General features: G+C 38.5%; 3 protein-coding genes across 4 annotated transcripts; all 3 read left to right on the plus strand.

Moving 5' to 3' along the window:
* The first annotated feature begins 402 nt into the window (after window positions 1-402).
* LOC122861958 (B2 bradykinin receptor-like) lies at window positions 403-5,854 on the plus strand. Its single transcript, XM_044167076.1, has 2 exons — window positions 403-593; window positions 2,989-5,854. The coding sequence occupies exons 1-2, from the start codon at window positions 574-576 to the stop codon at window positions 4,049-4,051; spliced, it is 1,083 nt and encodes a 360-aa protein (XP_044023011.1). The 5' UTR covers window positions 403-573; the 3' UTR covers window positions 4,052-5,854.
* A 3,568-nt stretch (window positions 5,855-9,422) lies between these two features.
* Window positions 9,423-11,396, plus strand: LOC122862241 (G-protein coupled receptor 4-like). 2 transcript variants are annotated; one of them, XM_044167588.1, is made up of 2 exons: window positions 9,423-9,906; window positions 10,108-11,396. In XM_044167588.1, the coding sequence occupies exons 1-2, from the start codon at window positions 9,493-9,495 to the stop codon at window positions 10,462-10,464; spliced, it is 771 nt and encodes a 256-aa protein (XP_044023523.1). In that variant the 5' UTR covers window positions 9,423-9,492; the 3' UTR covers window positions 10,465-11,396. The 2 variants fall into 2 exon arrangements, with proteins under 2 accessions (XP_044023523.1, XP_044023522.1); XM_044167587.1 differs by having other exon boundaries at window positions 10,105-10,464.
* LOC122862242 (psychosine receptor-like) lies at window positions 11,276-14,889 on the plus strand. Its single transcript, XM_044167589.1, has 2 exons — window positions 11,276-11,407; window positions 12,528-14,889. Exon 2 carries the CDS (start codon window positions 12,538-12,540, stop codon window positions 13,504-13,506), a length of 969 nt encoding a protein of 322 aa, XP_044023524.1. The 5' UTR covers window positions 11,276-11,407; window positions 12,528-12,537; the 3' UTR covers window positions 13,507-14,889.
* Window positions 14,890-15,971: the final 1,082 nt, after the last annotated feature.

Genomic DNA, 15,971 nt, shown 5'->3' on the forward strand with positions numbered 1-15,971 from the left:
TTAAAAGAAGGAGAGCGCTAGGCGTGCTTGAGCAGAACTAGTGCACGTTTAAATGTATGGCAGATAGCTAGAGCAGCAAAAATACGCTACTAAGTAACACACAAACACCGGTGACCAGAAATTAGACACTATGCCTAAAGCAGCACGTAGTCATAATATTTCCCAAGGTTGTTTTTTTTTTAAGATAAACACTTCACATGAATCCTCTTTAAACAGGAACCAAATCAGCAGCTTGCAACCCTTTGTTTAAAATAGTCGTATCTGGTGGATCTCTTCTGGTGACTCATTCTTGACTTTGAAAATGATACATGTTAGCAAACAGACTTTACTGCCAACAAGCATACTTGCTGTCTATATATAGTGCAATAAAAGGGGTTGGGGGTGCAAGAGGGACAGAATGAAGGGTTAAGGGGTGGGAGCAATACAGCGGAAAATGATATTCCCAAGTAATTGTAAGACATCATCCTTCCTCCTTTATAGGAACAAGTCAGAGACAGACAGAGGACAGTAGCAGAAGGCACTGGAACAGTGAAGTGTATCTGCACCTTTCACATCTGGACTTCCTCAGGAGGAATGGCTCTTCTGCCTACAAGGTATGCATCAGTTTTTTTTGGTTTGTATATTACTTTTCTATGCTTTACATTTATTGACTGTAGTTAGAATATTAACAGGGGTCATCAACAACTTATCAAAGTTCAACATTGTTCATCATCAGTAATGTTTTGTGCATTATAACATTATCTGTGAATGACAGATTGCAAACGCTTTATAAAAATCTACTGACCTTTATGGGGAAAAAAGCTGTCTCACACAGAAAAGGGTAAAATCTAGACATGGCATACAGACGCAGCCTGATCAAATAAAAAACGGTATTTGTGTTGTTCTGACTGCCACTGTTTGTCTCGACATGTTCAGTGCTAGATGTCGATCTGCTTTAGTCCCAATGTTTAGATAGCAGTAAGACCGGTACAACCAGTACTGTTGTACCGTTTGTACTATGCTGATACAAAAATGAAGTTAAAGAAAATTACACTTGATGCATTTAAATTGAAAATATTTTAACATTGAAGTGGATGCAAATGTAGGTGAAGATAAGCTGAAAGAATTGATGCAGTAAATGTCAAACAAACACTGTCTTGACACTGGCTGACAAATAAACAGCCTGCTATTGCTTGTCTTACCACTCCAGGATGCTTCCCACTGAAGCGGCTGTGAGCTGCACTTTATAGGAGGTGGTAAAGTTAACATTTGTGTAGATTTGTGGTGAGATTTACGCACACAGCCGCTTCCCTAAACTTTAACGGGGCTCTGTGTCTGTCAGACGGTCTGAAGGGGATACTACCATAGCAGCTGAGCAATAACATAGGCTAATGCACAGCAGAGTATAGGCCGGGTAGATTTTTTTTTTTTTTAATATAATGAATTTATTCTTATTAAATTACGACTTGTGGGATAGATTTTTAATGTGCAGAAAGTTTTGAACACGAACAGAAAACTTGCTGAAACACAGGAGCTATTAAAGTCCAGGGGTTTATAAATTAATTCAAATGAATTAATTTATCATTGACGTAAATAGGTGCCACATTCACATTTAAAGAGGTTACTCTTTAAAGAGGTTACTCTTTAAAGAGGTTACTCTTTAAATGTGCTAGGCTAGGCTTTTACCCAGGACCAAGAGGTACGATCACATCACACCGGTTTTGCCTCTACATTGGCTCCCTGTTTGTTTTAGGATTGATTTTAAGATCTTGTTGATTACTTTTAAGGCTCTTCGTGGCCTGGCTCCAGACTACATTTTAGACCTTGTAATCCCTTATGAACCTTTACATACTTTGAGATCTTCGGGCAGGGGTCTCTGTCTGTTCCTGACACCAGGATGAAAACAAAGGGGGACAGAGCTTTTACCATCAGGGCCCCGAGGCTCTGGAACAACTTGCCCAAAGAAATTAGGTTGTCTGAGTCAGTGTCTTCTTTTAAGTCTCTTCTCAAGATTTTTATCTGAAAGCATTTCCTGATTTTACCTGAGCTGTCTGTTTCTTTCATTGTTGTTTTTTAAATGTATTTTATCATTCACTGTGGTATTTTATTTCTCTCTCTGTGAAGCACTTTGTTTGTTTTGATAAGTGCTCTATAAATAAAGTTTTATTTTTTATCATTATTACTTCCCCAAACAAAAGACACAAAAGAGGAGGGAGGAGTAAATCATGTCTACATGTGTATTGACTCAGCAGGGATGATATTAAATGAGAAAAGTTGATCTACAGGAGAATAAAACAGAGTTGTTTTTGCAAATGAAATTTTCTATTTTTGTGTGCATTCCAGGTAATATCAAACTGGTGTACAGTTGCTTTGATTACCGAAAAATAACTAAACAAATTATAGGTGACATTATTATTTTTTTTTTTTTGCAAAATCAGATAACTCCGACATAACTCCACAACTCACAACTCAATTCTCAGAGTCAGAGTGTCTTTTAAAACCAGTATTTAACATCCTTTGACATAAAACAAAGAACAAAAACAGCCCATTAATTGGCATTATTACACATTCACAAGGTCATACCTTGGAAGTCCCTGTCCAGACTGACATGCAGAGTTTTATGAGAACTCATCAGACCTTAGCTGTCTTATTTGAAGAACTATCACAGTGGTGTACCAGACAAGATCATTGTAAAACTGACTCACATTGAACCTAAATGTTGCCACTATTTTTAATCCACAATCAGGAGCCGCATTAAACTGGGACAAAACATAGCTATTTTACAGAGTTCTGTGTCATTCAATATTCAATATTTCACAGTAGACAACATTGTTTCAGTATCCAGTATTACTCAGTATTTCACAGAGTTCAGTATTATTCAGAATTCAGTGTTTCTCAGTATTCCATGTTATGATTTTAACAACATTTTGAAGAACATTTTCAAAGTTACCTTCAAGTTGTCTTTGTTGTAATGTTTTGTCTTATTTGCCTTCCTCTGTCTCTCCACAGCGTCCCTGCTAACTTCAGCACCACAGTCATATATGGAGACCAAAACCACACAAATCACGTGTGTTCTGAAGGAGAATCTGAGGAATGGATCTACACTGTGATACCAGTTTATATCTTGCTTATTACTGTGCTTGGAATAATCTTCAATGTGTTTGTCCTGATGGTTTTCTGCCTCCACAAGAAGGCCTGTACCGTGGCTGAGATCTACTTGAGCAATCTGGCTGCTGCTGACCTTGTCCTAATGGTTTGTTTGCCTTTCTGGGCTGTCAATGCATCCAAACGTTTCAACTGGCCTTTTGGTCTGTTCCTTTGCAAAGTCAATAACCTGTGCATTAAGATGAACGCCTACTGCAGCATCTACTTCTTAGTTCTGGTTAGCTTAGATCGTTACGTGGCAGTGGTGCATACAATGTCCCTTGAAAGAATTCGTAGGTCAAAATATGCCAAACTGGGCTGTGTGCTGGTGTGGGGATTGGGCTTGCTCCTGAGTGTCCCCACGTTCATCTACAGGGAATTAAAACATAATTCTCAGAGTCATGCTCTCTGCTATATTAATACAACCAACACTGAATACCTGCTGACTGAGGGAATACTGACTGTGTTCAGCTTCATCATCCCCATTTCTATTATTTCCTACTGCACTGTCAAGATTATTCAAGCTCTGAATAACCGGTTTCTTGAGAGGGTAAACTCCCAGAAAATGGAGCATAAGGCCACCACTCTGGTGCTGGCGGTACTCCTGGCGTTCCTGATCTGCTGGGTGCCATTCCACCTGGGTAGGATAGTAGAATTGCTTGTAAGAGCTGAAGTCCTGGGAGGGTGTAGCCTCATCAATGGCATAAAAATTTGCAACCAAATCTTCACCTACTTAGCCTTCTTCAACAGTGTTCTCAACCCCATCCTCTACGTCATTGTAGGAAAGAACTTCCGGAATAAAGTTTGGGAAGTCTTCAAGCAGTGGAGCATTAAGAGAACAGCGACCCTCAACATCACTTCCATGCGCTCAACCCTGTCAAGAAGTCTTAAATTTGAGAATACCTCAAGGCAATCTGCAAGTTTGTGATTTTTTTGAGAGGCTTTGAGAAGTTTGTTTTTTTGTTTGTTTTTTTACAACTTCACATGGTTATTTCCCCATTATGTTTGTGTAGTCTAAATATATGCCTTTTATTTAGTGTTCCAACCGCTGTTTGCAAAAAGGTGAAGTCAAGACAATGGCATGTTTACCTGATTAGAAGCATGATATACCCCTTTGAAGGTTGCCCATCAGATCCTGCTCAATATGGTGGTGTTTGAACTCGCTCTTTGATTCTTTGCTCCAGGGCAAAGAGGAGGGAGAGAGGAGGGTGGTGAGGTTAATGACGCAAAGGCTATAGGACTGGTGTATGCAGTCACACTACACTTAGTGTGTTGGGGTCTGTTCCCAGTTTTAAACCTTTCTCAACACACTCTGTGATGTACAATTGTTGGATGGGAAGATGTGGTCTCATACTCCTAAATGCGAGATTAGGTTTTAGTGTATCTGGCCTTTCTCAACAGGCCCCTGAGCCCAAGAAATTAGATGTGACTCACTCTCTCTCTCTCTCTGTTGGCACTTCTGGTGCAGCTTTCTCGGATATGAGACTCAAATTACTGTATCTGCCATTAACACTGTAGTGTCAGCTGTTTATGTCTTGTTATTGTCTTGTTTCTGTTGTTATTTTTTATTGTAATGTATCTTTTATGCGCTGCAGAACAGGAACCTGCTGTAAACCAGTTTTAACTGAGTCAGACCAGTTTAAATGTAACACATTTTAAAATCTGTAATGTTTCTTTTAATCTTTTCCTGTATAATAATAATAATAATGAATAAATAATAACACTGCTACATAATTAAACAGCATAGAAATAATGGGCACAAACTAATATAATGGATGTAATTTACAAAAGAGATAGAAACAGACTTTGTGTCTCTGTGTAATCACAAGGATTTTTAGTCTTAATATGACACTTTAATGGTAAGATGTTCCACGCCTGTCTGTGTGCATGGGTCTGAATCTGTTTCTCTGTACTTTCACATGGTGTTGCTCTGACTGTCTTGTGATATTTTAACCTGCTATATTAATACAACCAAAACTGAATACCTGCTGACTGAGGGGATACTGACTGTGTTCAGCTTCATCATCCCCATTTCTATTATTTCCTACTGCACTGTCAAGATTATTCAAGCTCTGAATAACCAGTTAATTGAGAGGGTAAACTCCCAGAAAATGGAGCATAAGGCCACCTATCTGGTGCTGGCGGTACTCCTGGCGTTCCTGATCTGCTGGGTGCAATCTGGTAAGATGTTCCACACCTGTCTGTGTGCACGGGTCTGAATCTGTTTCTCTGTACTTTCACAAGACAGTCATGTTGCTCTGACTGTCTTGTGATATTTTAATGCTAAACAGCCAAAAACAAACCCCGCCACATTTTATATCCTGTTTCTGACTCTGTAACTCATGCACCCTTTCTTTGACCCCAAAACCAAATTTCAACCTGCTATCTACACACTGTGCATACATTTGCATGTTTGTTTACAATTTGTTGCTTTGCACAGTTTATTTTTACTATTCAAAGTCACAGTAACTTGAAGAGTAGTGACTCACACAGTCATGTCAGTATCTTTTTAGAGTACAAGGTCAATGTTGTTGAAACAAGCTCTGTGTATCAATTGTGAAACTATTTGCTTAATCAATTTAATGTATTTCCTGGAGGGGCATAAATGCAAGACTTAACCTTTTGCTGATCTACAATACGAATAAACTTATACCTATGTGACTTTATAAAGACATGCTCTTACAATGTTTGTCAGCACTGCAAAGTTTTGACGACACTTTCCACGAAGAATAATGAGTTCCGTCTAGTTCGGGACTGTAGTCTATTTAAGAAATTGAAATTTTTATCAGCAAAAGACTTTAATTTCTTTCTTTTTTCCCCTCCTATGTATATTATATCTCAGTTCTCATTTTCTTTTCTTGGTTGTGATAACTGATGAAGTTAATTGCTGAGATCTGGGAACACAATGTCATCGCTACAACAGGCAGGTTGTTAACAAGCCAACACTAGGCAGATTATTTAAACCACTTTGGAAGTAAAAGTGAGTTCACCCAACATGTTGGCAATAATCCCTCATTGCACAGAAAAACTGTATACACACACTGGAAATTATCGTGGATGTTACACAAGCAGTCAGGTGATTTGTTTAAAATCTGAATAACTGACAAGCTCGTGGTTCCTGCCCAGTCCCCAGAATCATTTTCACCAATGATCCCAGATCTCAGCAATTTTACATATCTTTTGAGGAGTACTACTAAAATTTGTATGAAGCCTTTTGTGGCTCCAGAGGGAGCTGTGTGAAATCTGATAAATCACCTCAAGAGACATCGGTTGAAAAATGAAAAATATCTGAAAAAAGTGAGCCCTCTCCTCATCTCTGCTTGAGGCTAGAGGCTCCAGGCTACATCAGCCACTACTAGCATAATACACCTAATGTAAGCACCAGGTTTTGAAGAGATCCTTTACTTAAAAAAAAGTGGTAATACCACAATATGACAATTCTCAACTAAAAGTAAGTCCTGCATTCAAGTGGTCGTATTATGCTCATTTTAAAGTTCATCATTTTATATTGGGGTTGTTGCAGAATAGGTTTCCATGGTTTAATTTTCAAAAAAACACCATATTTTTGCTCATACTGTACATTGCTGCAGGACTGCTTTTCACCCTGTGTTTTGTTGTAGCTAACGAGTGAGGCATCTCACTTCTATCTGATATTTGTTGGGAGTTGCACATGTGCAGTACATAGCTAAGGACTACTAGCCAATGACAAGCAGAGTCCTGACGAACAAGGTACGATCCAAAACAATTCAGCCGGTAACTATGGCTTCGGTTCAGCCGTTATGGTTCAACCGTACATGTTCCAACAACCTGAACTAGCTTCACAACCGAGACTGGAGCACGACGTTTCAGAGTGGTAAGTTATTAATTTGTAACAAATATATTTTTCATACATAACATTTTAACTGTGCACTGTCTCTACATCACAATAACAACTTTATTGACTGCCTAGAGGGTATCTAACATTATTTTAATTTCATATTTAGGTGTACTTGTGGAAACTGCTCAATTAGTGCATTATGACACATGTTACATAGTGATGTAGCTACGTTACAAAGTAAAGGCTGGACTACGATCGAGCTGTTTTCAGGCAGTTCAGGAGCAGTTTTCTGTGGGAGAGGGTAACTCCCTTTGGGGTGTACTTTGGGCTTTTTCACTTTGCAAACCTATTACATGCACAAAAAAGATATATAACACAATAAAGGAAAGGGGGAAAGCCAAAAAGCATAATATGACCACTTTAAAGTATTAAAAGTACTCATTATGCAGTAAAATGGTCCCTCAGTGTATGATGTTTTTGGATTAATATTACTGCTGCGTTAATGTGCATGTTGCATTTTACTGCTGTAGATGTTTAAGGTTGTGCTAATTGTAATTATATACAGTTGGGTAGTTTAATCTACAGCAATGCATCATATTCTTCTATAAGATCATAATATGTTTGTAGCGTCGCTGTCCTGTGAGAACCACTGTAATCTGTAATCAATGAATCTTTGAAAGTCAAATTCAAAATCACCAAATTTGGAAGGATATAAATAATTGTGATCTGAAGAGTAACTAGTAACTAAAGCTGTCAGACAAATGTAGTGGAGTAAAAAGTACAATATTTGCCTCTGAGATGTGGAGGAGTAGAAGCATAAAGTTGCATAAAATGGAAATACTCAAGTAAAGTACAAGTACCTCAAATTTGTACTAAAGTACAGTACCTGAGTAAATATACTTAGTTTCATTCCACCACTGTCAACGATGTTATAGAAGTGCAATGCTAAATTGACAGAATACTCTTTTAATGCTCTCAGTCTCAGGAGATTCTATTTCATTCAACACATCATAGATCAGTGTCACGACTTTGTTTAGTCAGATTAAACCTTGTTTATGTCTATAACATAGCCTCTCCTAGTAACTGTATTTGTTGAAATATATCTGTATCACAGTGTAATGTATATTGTGCTGTTAGAAACCACTAGAGAATGACACAACTGTTGAAATACAATGTACATCATAATTAAAATGTAAATTAAAGTCCACCCTTTTCCCAGATTATTTAATTGATTTTCAGTGTTGCACATATTCAGACTCTCCTCTAAGAAGGACTTGTTAAAAAAGTGCCTGCTCTATGAATTGTTCATTTGGTCAGATGGGGTGTGTTGCACAAATTAGTACCTCCAGCATTTATTTGGTCAGCTGTGATCCCTTGATATTAGACTAAAAATAACAAACACATTCCTGCCTTCAGCTTCTTTTTGTCAACAGGTTCTTGTTGTAATGTAAACAGCAACCAACTAGATTAATATTTCAGTTGTGGAACTGCTTAGCAGGCTGTCTGTTCCTGGCTTGTTTCAGGAGCACAATACTTTGCCATATTTCAGTTTAATGAAACACAACTGAACAAACAGAATCCTTCCCTGCACCACATTGGCACTGGTAGCAGGGGATGATAGGATATGTAAATACATGCTGTTCCTGGAAACAAACTATGTTCCTACATAGTTTGTATAGAGAAACCAGTTGTTGCCTGTTTATTTTGGTGGAAGAAGTATTCAGATAAAGTACCAATACCACAATGTAAAAATACTGCAATATAAGTAAAAGTCTTGCATTTCAAATCTTATTTAATTAAAAGTACAGAAGTATTATTAGAAAAATACACTTCAAAAGTGAACTTATCAAAATAAAAATGTCCTCCAATGACTAATATATTATTATACATAATATCATCAGATTGTTAATATTGATGCATCAATGCCATTATCATGTCATTATAATTTTCTAAAACTATCCTCTTAAGTTTTCTTTTTTTAAGAAATATTAGATACTTTTCCCTCTTGGGGCCAAACAATTATTTAAATAAAAACATCTAAGAAGTTCAGAGGGGAAATGTTTCTTTGGTGAAACATTTTTTTTTGTAAAGGGTCACAAGCCAAAAAGGTTGGAAACCACTGGTAACTAGCTGTGAAATAAATGCAGTGGAGTAAAAAGTACAATATCTCCCTAAGGAATGCAGTAAGGTAGAAGTATAAAGTAGCATAAAATAGAAATACTCAAGTACTTAAGTACAGTACCTGAGTAAATTAGCTTTGATGGTTTCTACCACCATTGGTCTGATCCTAGTGACTGGCAGTGTGTGCTGTTAAAGTGCCCCTAAGCCAGGCACCAAACTGTTACATGCTCTGGATTGTAATACAGTCAGAGTTGTGACTTCCTGCTGAGTACATGATTATGTAAATCTCATCAGCCGTTTAGACAGTGTCATTTCCATTTAATCCTACAAACCTTCAGAAACAATTTGCATTGCAGAGCTTATCTCACACAATACAACACAAGAGGTTTCCATTTCCATTCACATTCAGGTTTGGTCATCAACGTGTTAGGATGGACGCAGGTCATCTCAACCAGACAAGCACATCTACCTCCTGCACTGTGGAGTCCTCCTTGGAAAAGCACATGTATCCAGCTGCCTATTCTCTTTTTTTTATTGTGGGCTTTCCAGCAAACTGCCTGTCTCTGTATGTAGCCTGGATGCTGATGAGGAATGGGAACAGCACGGCAGTCTACCTTGTCAACCTGTCCATCTCTGACCTGCTCTACACAATCTCTCTGCCTGTGTGGATTGAGCTGGCCCTGCTGAAGCCTCTGGGTAGTCTCTGCAGTTTAGTGGCTGTGATCATGCACAACAGCTTTTACGTCGGCTCAGGCCTCCTTTGCTGCATCTCCTTTGATCGCTACCTAGCATTGGTCTATCCTCTCCACTTTCACTGGGTCCGAGAGGTGCGGACAGCAGCAGCTGTGAGTATTGCTGTTTGGACTTTGGAGATTGCCATCCACATTATCTTGCTTGACCACACAGGGGCGCTGCAAGCTTTCTCCTCAAGATACTTGTGTGAGGAGAGAATACCCATGACACAAGAAGATGCCAACATCGCCCTGACGCGAGTCACCCTGGGTTTCTTGGTCCCTATATTCATCATGACCTTTTGTTTTCAGCAGATTGTGCAATCTCTCCGACAGAGCGTCTCCATCCTGGCAGAGGAGCGCAGGAAAGTGGGACTGATGTTGTTGTTCCTTCTTCTAACCTACATAGTGGCCTTTGTGCCCTACCAGACTGTCATGCTGCTCAGAGCCATACTGGAGCCCGGGGTCTGCGTCTATGCTGTGAGGCTCAGAGATCCATACCTGGTCACAGTTGCCATGACCACCATAAACAGTACACTGGATCCTATAATATACTGTTTAATCAGTGAGAGTGCTCAGAAAGAGATTAGGAAAGCTCTAGAGAAAGGTAGAGCAGTTTTTATTAGGAGGATTTGGTCAGAGAGCTCTTCTGGAATTCAGTCAGTTTCCTAACAACTGAATTATCTATTTGTTTCACTGCAAATGAAATGGAAAACAAATAATTATTTGGGATTGTGTAATTTAAGAGGTAATACCAAAGGTGGAAACTTAGTGTTCACACGCTGATGCCTTTAATGTTATGATACTTTGTGTTGATGTTTTATTGGACAAATCATCATCTTTTATTACTGTAATTTACAATGCTTGACTGTGGTGTAAACAAGGTCACATTTACATGTATTTCTTAATAGATTTTTGATTGATTATTTAAGTTCAATAGCAGACATTCTCTCTCTCTCTCTCTCTCTCTCTCTCTCTCTCTCTCTCTCTCTCTCTCTCTCTCTCTCTCTCTCTCTCTCCCCCCACCTTTCCTGTCTCTATCTGCAGCTGTCACTGTCCAAAAAAGGCAAAATGCCCCAAAAAATATTTGTGTAAATTTGTAAATAATCTGCGATCTGAGTAAGAACAATTACAGCAACCAATAACGCTTTCAATGTACATATGGACATGTGAGCATTGTTTTTAAGACAGACTAAAAAAAATATGTGTACTTATCCTTTAGTAGCATGTAGGCTCAGCCATAACAACATAACTACGCTATGGAAACAATTAGTCAAGCAGATGTGTATTTAATTTCAGTCCATGTCTATGTTGACACACCAAACATAAAGACAAGCAGTCCCATGTAGACTTAGTAGCCTAATTAAATTTACCATGTGGTCCTCTAACACCGGTAGTTTGTTCTGTCATGGCCTGTCACCCAGTAAATGACATACGGTAGTCAGGGACAACAAGGAGGCAGCTGCTGACTCTTCCTGTTTCTTTAAGCTGGCTGATTAAGCAGTGGAAGACAAGAAACTGAATGAATCCACTCTGCATCTGTTTTAATGTTTTCATTTTAATAATAATACATTTTATGGACAGAATTTGGAGTGGAATTACAACTGAATAAAGAGTAAGTAGACATTCATATGAGTTGAATTGTGCTTTTCCTTATAAAATACTTGCTGGGTTAATGTATGTTTATGGTTGACACTTAGAGGCTTAAAGGTATACCAAAGGTTTTTCATGTTTTCGCCTATTTCTAATGTATAGGTCCATTCTAGATTATTGCTAACCACTCCAAAGCATAGGTTTTTAGATTTATATCCCATCTTCCAGGGTGCCATTGGTTTCCATTTATTTCAGCAAGGTGGAAAGAAAACACATTTAGACTTGAAACCTGTTCTAGATAGATAATCCATCACAGTTAACATTTGATCAACAATTGTTTTTGTTACATTGCTGTCATGTGGTAATGCATTTACCAGCAGGATGTGTTGTGAAATGGCCTCCTTGCAAAAAAAAGTGAGAACCAGCTACATAAATTGTGAATTTAGGCAGACTACTGAGTAGTTTACAATAGAAAATGACGTAACTTTGACAAAAAATAAAGCAGATTAAGTGTTCACACTGATAGATTACCAATCTGGACTCAGAGTTACTACATCCGGCAAGAAGATTTTCCAAATCTAATAAAATGTACTGAAAGGAAAAGTTTCCTGGAAGGTGGAAATCTCAAGACTTTGTCATGAAAATGTTCAACAGTAAGGTAAAGCAATTTGTGAAGGGTCACCCCAGTGATGTAGTATGTCACTACGTGGAGCTCACATGGGACATTGTGGGGTTTTTTTCACGTCAAAATCAAAACAGCAGAGGCTGAGATATCCTGACTTTCAATCTCAAGCATGGGTCAAGCCTAAATCCTATATTTCCCATAATGCAACTTAATAGCATCTTTCGATAGATTCTCTCTGACTGCCCTTGTCTTTCAAACTTCATACCCCGAGTTTGTAACGAAGGCTTTCTGTTAAACGTTTGTTGTCACCAAATCAAAATAACCCTAACCACATCAGGGTTTAATTTTAAGCTCCCATCATGGGAAGGCGAAGGCCAAGACTGTTTTAAAGGCGGAATAGTACTCTCTGACAAGTAAACTAAATTTAATGTGTAGAATCTGTGGAGCACCCCTTTAATTTAAATTAATATGCATTGTTGTATTCCTTCCTTATTTCTTTCTATGTTTTTTCGACAAGGTGTGAGCATATGAACACCACATCTCCAATGGAAAACTTAACACTGGCCACCAATTATTCAGAATGTTACTCGGCTGACAGCACATCCAGGAAGAGGTCATTTCTGTTTTTCTACCTGGCTATCATCATCACTGCCATCCCGTCCAACGCCTTCTCCCTCTTCGTGTCCTGGCAGCACATTAGACAGAAGAACGAGCTTGGTGTGTATCTATTCAACCTAGCCCTGAGTGACCTGACCTTCACTATCGGCCTTTCTCTGTGGCTGGACTTCCTGTGGAGAGGAGTTTGGGCCCACGGAGGCTACGTTTGTGTGCTATCTGTCTACTTTCTCTTCACTAACTTTTACACCAGCGATGCTCTCCTCTGCTGCATTGCTGTTGACCGCTACCTGGCAGTGGTTCACCCATTAAAGTACACTTCCTTGAGGAAAGTTGGCACTGCAGCAGCAGTCAGTGTTTCCATTTGGGTGTTGGTGGTCTGTTTCAACGCCACCACCGTCACCTGGGAGGACTCATACCATGAAAACAATAAGTTCTCAGTGTGCTTTGATGTCTTCCTGCCACTGTCAGAGCACTTGGCTCGGGCTAATGTTGCGCGCTTCTTCCTGGGATTTATTGTTCCTGTTCTCCTGGTGATGTTTTCCACCTGGAGGATCTGTGAGTCTGTGAAATCCAACCAGGCCACAGAGGAACAGGAACGTAAACAGATTTCGAAGCTGCTGACAGTAGTTCTACTGTGCCTTTTGTTCTGCTTCGGACCTATCCACATTATGATGCTTCTCCGCACACTAGTGGATGACTGCAGGAATGTTGCTCAGCTCCTCTATCCATACAAGATCAGCATTGCTATCTCAAGCGTCAACTGCCTTGCAGACCCTCTCCTTTACTGCTTCATTACTAGAACAGGGAAGGCAAATGTCAGTCAGGTTGTTCTCTTCTTCCAGGTAAAAAAGAGAAGCAAAGATGACAGTGTGGTGTAGGTTAAATAAAGCACAGGACTAAATAATGTAACAGCCTTGTGGTAAACTTTACAGTTAGACATTAAGAGAATAGTCAATAATAAAAAGTTAACAACACAATTACAGACACTGTTTCAAGTGTGAGTTGTCAAATGGCAAACGTTGTCAGCTGTTATAGGATAAAGCTAGTGGTGTTATATATTTTTCTTATTGTCAATAAATCTCATTAAAAACCCAAACCAACAATGGGTTAGTCTGTCTCTCAAAGCTTTCTGATATCTTTTCTGTGGCACTCTGCCCCAAGCCAACATTCCTAATGAACACATGAATATTTAAAATGTAAAAATACTATGCTTTGAATAATAATTCTTATACAAAAAGTTCAATTATCACTTTTTTAAACATTTTTAAAAATTACATCCAGTCCCTTTCCTTCCTTGACAAATACAAAACCTATGAAAATGCAAATATTTAAGTTTAACTGCTGCACACAAGATGTCGCCTACTTTTGAAATAGATTAAAGTCAATTCTCAGTATGTGTACCACATCACTTATCTGACCTTAATTGGCTTCCAAAATAGTTGTGAAGTCACAAAATCATGCCTGTACATACACGTCTTAAACGTCAAAGTTGATAAATCCCAATTGCAGTTCACACACACAAACACGTTTAAACTGACAGTTTACTTTGCTTATACTGTGTATCTCTGCTATGGAGGTACTTTATTAACATCAGCAAATGCCCTTTATCAGCAGCGAGTCATGGGGAACAGATGTTCTAAGGTGGAGTATTGGTGGAGGTGGAGTATACAAACATCACAGTTGTCTTGTTGTGTGAAACCTTCCCTAAATAGGTCAAAGGAAAATAAAGGGATTTTAATGCAAATGTGACGCCATACATCATTTGAATAAATTAATTTGACTGTGGTTTCACTTCAGCTTTTTTTGCAACACTCTTTGTATTTTTGGTCAGACAAGTGTGGATCAGGGGAGGGCGTATTTGCATTTAACAGACAATTTTTTTTGTTCCTTTCTATAAGTACCATCATCCCATTACAAAACAGTAAACCCTATACATTTATATTGGAAGATTACTCACTACCAACAGATTATGATCTAAAATGCTGTGAATTTGAAAATAAAGGGCTCAAGAATAATTTAATAACAGATAACATTTACAATGTACAACTGCCATTGTCAAATCTGTGGATGTCTCAAGTTAAAATTAAATTCTGTATGTTTGAGTTCAGTGTTTTCTGTGAGGAAAATGTTATTTTAAATTCTTGTCATGGCTGCAAACTGCTCATGAAATCAACATTTAGCATTTCCTGCATTCTTGAGGAAAAATAAAAGTCATCAGAGAGAGCTTTCTGATTCTGAAGATTATCCCATGAAGTACTATGATTTTAAAATAAAAAAGTCAGCCAATAAAATCATGCAATGTATTAATGCTGATGTTAAGTCAGATGACAGACATTTTATATTTGATTTGTGGGTTGTGTCTTCGGTGTGGCAAACTGATCTTTTTAAAACATGGATATCTGAAGCTCTCTAGTGGACAATTATGGAAGCGCAGCAAGCTGTCTACACTGTTTACACTTGGAATATTTGATCATTTCAGATGTAAATCTCTTCCGTGTTACCTTTGCACAAATTGTTTTATTACAGCAGTTACACTTAATATAGAAATTCATGTATGCCATAAACGTTGTCCTCTCTTATCTTTATTTTAACAACATGATACATTAACAAGGATCACAGAGGTGGTCTTTCTGGTATGTGCACAACACAGTAACCACACACAGACTAACACATGTCCCTGCAGCTCAAACACACATGCATGTACAAACATATAAACACACACATGCACACACAGACTTTGATCATAGGTCTTTAAAAAAAACATCAGAAGATTAACCTGGAATGGCTGTATGTCCCCAGATGGGAGGTGAGTCCCCATAATGCAACTGTGAGAGTCTGCTCCCTCTTAGGCATGATGAATAAATGGGACCGCAGTCTACACTGGTGATCTGATTGTATGCACACACGTAATAGAAACATGATTCTCATTGGAATAAAAGGTAGAGTGCAATGTGAGCCACAGTGCTATAGTTAAGGTTAAGGATAAAACATCAGTGGTGAATCTGTGTGTACTGACCAGACCTTGTCATTTAGAGGTCCAACTCATGCAACAAGCCTTTGGACAGGAAGGAAGGAAAAAACAGGTCTTAAATCAGGATGCACAGCTACAGCAGCTGTGACTGATGCTGGGTGTTGGCATGCAGGCTGTGGGAATAGTCAGGGCAATGTACACATACACGTGCCGCAGGGATAACGCACATGCTAAAAAAGGAAACAGATGGACAAATATAGCATTATTGTTGGGTGATAACAACATTACATAAACTAAGAATAGAAAATATCTAGTTTTACTGTATTTACAACAGTTTTTTATGAATAAATGAGGCTGTCAATATGGTTTTAT

This window comes from Siniperca chuatsi, linkage group LG15 (assembly GCF_020085105.1).
Source record: "Siniperca chuatsi isolate FFG_IHB_CAS linkage group LG15, ASM2008510v1, whole genome shotgun sequence".
Taxonomy (NCBI): domain Eukaryota; kingdom Metazoa; phylum Chordata; class Actinopteri; order Centrarchiformes; family Sinipercidae; genus Siniperca; species Siniperca chuatsi.